The 5381-nt window shown below is 39.6% G+C and overlaps 2 protein-coding genes across 2 annotated transcripts in view; one reads left to right on the plus strand and one right to left on the minus strand.

Moving 5' to 3' along the window:
• Positions 1–54: 54 nt before the first annotated feature.
• On the minus strand, positions 55–1753 carry LOC102205486 (E3 ubiquitin/ISG15 ligase TRIM25-like). Its single transcript, XM_005748353.1, has one exon. It carries the CDS (start codon positions 1696–1698, stop codon positions 55–57), a length of 1644 nt encoding a protein of 547 aa, XP_005748410.1. The 5' UTR covers positions 1699–1753.
• Positions 1754–2664: 911 nt separating this feature from the next.
• Positions 2665–5381, plus strand: part of txndc15 (thioredoxin domain containing 15) — a 7038-nt gene continuing 4321 nt past the window's right edge. The window contains exons 1-5 of the mRNA XM_005748298.1: positions 2665–2857; positions 3529–3845; positions 4380–4526; positions 4901–5064; positions 5337–5373. Coding sequence (XP_005748355.1) covers positions 2767–2857; positions 3529–3845; positions 4380–4526; positions 4901–5064; positions 5337–5373 — 756 coding nt within the window. The 5' untranslated portion in view covers positions 2665–2766. The remainder of the gene's footprint in view (positions 2858–3528; positions 3846–4379; positions 4527–4900; positions 5065–5336; positions 5374–5381) is intronic.

The following is a 5381-nucleotide window of genomic DNA, read 5'->3' on the forward strand; positions in this document are numbered from 1 at the left end:
CACTGCAGTGTAGACTCACACTGTACTGCACGACAGTTGGCAGAGCTTAAATTCTCATGATTTAGTATCACTTGTCTCCTTCAACTCACACAATTCAAGAGAGTTTCCCTGATTCCAATAAATCCAAAATCCAGCATAGAGAGGCTGAGTGAAGCTGGTCTGGACTCTGTGGAGGAGATTCATGGTCTCAGTGATACTGTAAAAAGACAGAATACCTGCCCTGCGATCCAAATACACTCCAACTGTGGAAGACTGAGGGCCTGAGAGGGAAGTTAAAATGTTTCCATGTCTGAATTGATAACTGCCATGTGAATATTTTAATGCCCAAGACTCGTAATTTGATCCCAATCCACATTTATTACTTGACCCACTATAGGAGTCATACTTCTTTGCAACACCTACTGTTGCTATACCAGTCAACTTTACCTCCCAGTAGCAAGGTCCATTCAGAACCTCATTACTCTGGACATGCGAGTTTTCAGAGTAATCTCCATATGACGCTTGTCCATACAGTGAGAAAGGCTTTGTTTCCGTCTTTGGACCAACAGTGATGGCACAAGAATATTTCAAAAATTCCCCTCTAGTTGTGGGTTCTTCTTGAGGCAGTAGCACATCTGCTTTATTCACTGCAACTATAATTTTTGTCCATTCATCACTCAGAAGATCCTTAATTTTATTTCTGGCCTGTAATACAGCCGTGGTCACACCTTGAAAGTACTGGAGAGTGTGGTCGTAGGTGCTTGGTAAATCTGTATATTTATCCAAATGTGACAGTGAGGAAAAATTATTAAGAAAATGGATATGATCCTCTGTTAGTGAGAGCTGCTCCAGTTCAGTGTCTTTCCTCCTCAACTCACTGATCTCCTGCTCTAGCTTCTCCTGAAGTTCTTTGACTCGAGTCTGTTCAGTTTTCTGCTTGGATCTGATCTTCTGCTTCACCTCAGAGCTTTTTTTCTTAATCAGACAGATTAAGTCTTTGAACAACTCCTCACTTTCCATCAAAGCTTTATCAGCAGAAAGACTGATGGCCTCCAATTCCTGCTTAAGCACGTTCACATCGCTCTCTCTGTTTTGGATTCTGTACTGGATGCCGTGTCGATTCCCTGCTAGATTTTTCTGCTTCTCAGCTCTTTCTGCTGACACTAACAGTGTAACATGGTCTTTGTGTTCATCCATTAAGCAGCGATAACAGATACACTGCTGATCAGTGTGACAGAAGATCTTCATCACCTCATCATGGTGAGGGCAGATGTTGTCCTGAAGTTTTGAAGTGGCTTCGATGAGCTTGTGTTTCTTTAACGGAGCTACATTGTAGTGAGGCTGGAGGTGATGCTCACAGTAAGAGGCCATACACACCAGGCAGGACTTGGAGGCTTTCAGCTTCTTCCCAGAACAGAAATCACAGGCCACGTCTCCAGGTCCAGCATAGGCATAATCAGACGAAGCAGCTGGAAGTCCTGCTATCTTTAGGTCTTCCACTAACTCAGCAAACATGGTGTTTTTCACCAGGGCAGGTCTTGGTATGAAAGCCTCTCTGCACTGGGGACAGCTGTGTGTTTCATTCTCATCCCAGTAGTTTTTGATACAGTCCATGCAGTAGCTGTGCCCACAGGGAATAGTGACTGGATCCTTCAAGAGATCCAGACAGATGGAACAGCTCAGTTTTTCTTGATCCAGCTGAATCACTTGCTGCGCCATTTCTCTTCCAGTTAAATTAAGTTTCACTTTCTGTTACCAGATAAAAGCTGCATTAATTTCCTCCTGACACTGAGACACTGATCCTGGTGTGTGGTGTTTTCAGCACTTGTATTTGATCACATGGTCTTTAGATCTACATTTTTACTGGCTGATGAGTGGAAGGGGAGGGAATGATAATTGTCTGAAGTGAACAGACTCTACCCACTTTATTTAGCCTTAAGTGTATATGCTACATATTATTCTAAGAGAAACTCAGTCAAATTAAAGCGATGCTCTTGCGAATGTGATTTTATCAGTAACACATTTATTCCGTTATCAATGATATAATAAACCATGAGATCAATATCAATACAAGTATACTCAGTTTCCACATATTAATTTCGACACTGTGTACTCTTACAGTGATACTTAGTCGGTATGATGCGATTCGGATTTCGAATACAAAAATTAAAGACTTTTGACATCATTTGACATCATACGCTATTTTTTCCCTCTGAATTCAGCTGTATTTATTTTGAAATCTTTATTTGTTTTAATTTGGTCAAGCAAGGTTAATTATGTATGTAACGTTATCATATTTAGATATTTCTGTAATTTAAAATGTATTCTTCATATTTATTTCCGTATGTTTTTTACTCCATTATTTATTATATCACTAATGACAGACTAAAATTGCAGGGAAATCACGTTCCCCTGAAGATCGCTTTTATTTTGAAATCGTTTCTCGGTTTCCCTTATTCATGGAAAATAAGGTGGAGGCTGTGCAGTAAACTTTAGGAAATAAAGCGACACTACCTGAAAAACCGATTATTATCTCTGAGTACCCAAACTGAACAGCACTTAAATGTCCGAGGAATGGTCTAGAAATATCTGGATTGGATCTCCTAGATAAAAATAAATTTATGGGTTAAATAACCATCCCGGAAGCCCCGTTTTCATGTGCATCGTTTGTTTTCTTCCGCCACAGAGCCGACCAATCGTTCCTATGAGTCCAACAGCATGCCTTCACTTCTCGAAATGTCGTGACAGCTTTTCATAATCGTGTTTTGCTCAGTAAATTTCAAAAATATGAAGGGAGTTTTAAATAAACTTAAATTATGGGTTGTCTTATTATTTTTGCTGCATCATGCGGATGTTTTCAGGTTTTCGTCTGCTCAAGGTAGGAGACTGACAGCTGCAGCTAGCCTTAATGCTAACAGTACAAACCTTTAATTATGAAATATAATGTTTGTATTAAGGTTGATAATTAACAGTAACGCATGATATTCTCTCTGTGTAATGTTTGACTAGTCGGTTAGTCCTTCAAATGGATTTAGGCGGCCGAAATAATGTGAGAGACGCTGTTTATTCTAACCAGACGTCTAAGCTGAACATTACGGTTACACACCAGTAAGTGCATGGCTTAAAGAAACCAACATGAAGGTTTTGAAGTGGCCTGGTCACAGTAACAGGCCGTTTATGCTTGAAAACTACTGATAAAGGTGAAACAACCAGTTATTGGGTTTAAGGACAGTTACATTTTTACACAGGGCCAGGTAGGTTTGGAAAACATTTTTCCTGTATAAATAAAATAAACACTGAAAACCTTTTCCTTTGTGAAATATTTGTTTGGTGATCCCAAACATTTAAGTGTTATAAATACGCAAAAAACAATGAAATCAGGAAAGGAACAGATACTTTTCACAGGAGTGTAAGTGACACCTTAGAGCAAGAAATAAGACTCTCTTCAGATAAACTTCTGCAGTGATTCACTATTAAAAGTCAGATGGAATGGAAAACAATTACAAATATGTTATATGTACTGAGTTTAATTATTTTTTTGTCCCTTAGAGTATGATGACTCACTGGAGCTCATTTTGTCAGAGGACACTTTGTCCGATTTGGAGAACAGCCCCAAGTTTGTAGAGTCCGGAGACCTGGTCTCTCTGCCGAAGAGGCAGTTCAAGACGGCTGAGATCGCAGATGCTGTGATGGGCACTGAAACTCCCATCGATCCATCTGACATCGAGTCTCTCTTCCCCAAAAATGTGAAAGACTTTCAGTCAGGCTTCTCCCCGCCCTGTGATGACAGCAGTGCCCAGTGTAGTTCACCGGCTCCAGCTGAGAATGGCGGATCACAGGAGGAAGATGCTGAATCATCACAGCAGGTTAGTAAGATGAAACTGTGAGACATAAAAAGGGACTGCTGTTAGACTGCAGCCTTAAAGGGTTACCACCTCAGTGACTGACAGTTACCACCTCAGTGACTGACATCTAAATTGATGTATAAATTCCAAAAGAAACCCAAAATATAAAGATAATCACAAATTAGTAATTGATTTATTATTAAGATAAAATTTGCACTTGTGAAGATTTCCAGATTTGTCTTCTAAGATGATTAAGTGAGACAATGAGATCCTTTGATTCTCAAATGTCTTCCTGGACAAATTTACTTTAAGATATTAACACTGGTTGTTATAAACCAACTGACTTAAACCGCTGTTGGATCAACAAAGTCTTCTCCTATCTTAAAAATGAATTGATAAAAAAATCAATAACAAGGTTAATTTAATTTCAGCCTCAGCTTAGTTTTTATGTTTTGACGTGTGCTTGATAAAGTCTCACTGAAGATTAGCCCAAATATGTATAGTTATAAATGCAGTTTTGCTGAAACGAACTTTTCCTTGAATGTTTTCCTGCAGCTCACGCTTGACATTGTGCGTGCGGAGGTCATAACGGTGGAGGAGCACAACACCACGGAGACCGCCAAGACGTACAAAGTCAACTGTGATAGACGGAACATCACAGGAATGGAGAACTTTACTGTGCAGGTCCTCAATGCCTCACAGGTACTCACTTCATCCTCTGAGGCACATGTTTACACTCTGTGTAAAGTGTGTAAAAAGTGTGCCACCAATTTCCCAAACATTTACACCAGTTACCATATACAAGATTCATTTATCAACTTTTCTAATGCATCTATTTGTATATTTTTTGTGTGTATAAACCTTTTTGTAAATCAGTTTTGTTTTATTTCATCATAGCGTGACTCACTGTTTGTATCGTGAGCATTGTTGTTTGTTGCCTTTACACCTTTCATTTTTGAGTGAATTTACCAGAATTCAGGTTCTTTTTGTATCCCTCTTATAAAATTCCATGCAGGAGAATTTCCTGTTTCTCTCCTGGATAAGAAACACTAAACCCATCCCTTCTTTTCTTTCAGGATCTAATGGAGTTCCTCAATGCTAACAGCACAGAGTGCTCTGTGGTGCTGTTCTTCACCGCCTGGTGCCAGTTCTCAGCCAACCTGGCACCTCACTTCAACGCCCTTCCCCGGGTTTTTCCCAGCATGCATTTCTTGGCACTGGATGCCTCACAGCACAGCAGGTAAATGATCACCTTTGTTCTGGTTTTAACTGTGTAATCTCACTGTGAAAACCCCTCTTAGAATACTTTTTAAAGCTGTTGTCCTCTGTGGCTCACCACCCCTTAGCATCTATATAGAAGCAGAATATAGCTCATGTTTATTAGCAAACAGTTAATTGGATAATTAGAGTAGTTGATAAAAGTTCTTTTGTGTTGAAAATTATAAAAATACAAATGTAGAATAAAGTCTTGCGTGTTATTTTCTTGTAATGCATGTCTCCATCTTCCACCAGCCTCTCCACGAGGTTTGGGACTGTGGCAGTGCCCAACATCCTGCT

This window comes from Pundamilia nyererei, unplaced genomic scaffold (assembly GCF_000239375.1).
Source record: "Pundamilia nyererei isolate P.nyererei 1_Seehausen unplaced genomic scaffold, PunNye1.0 scaffold00219, whole genome shotgun sequence".
In the NCBI taxonomy this organism is placed as follows: Eukaryota; Metazoa; Chordata; class Actinopteri; order Cichliformes; family Cichlidae; genus Pundamilia; species Pundamilia nyererei.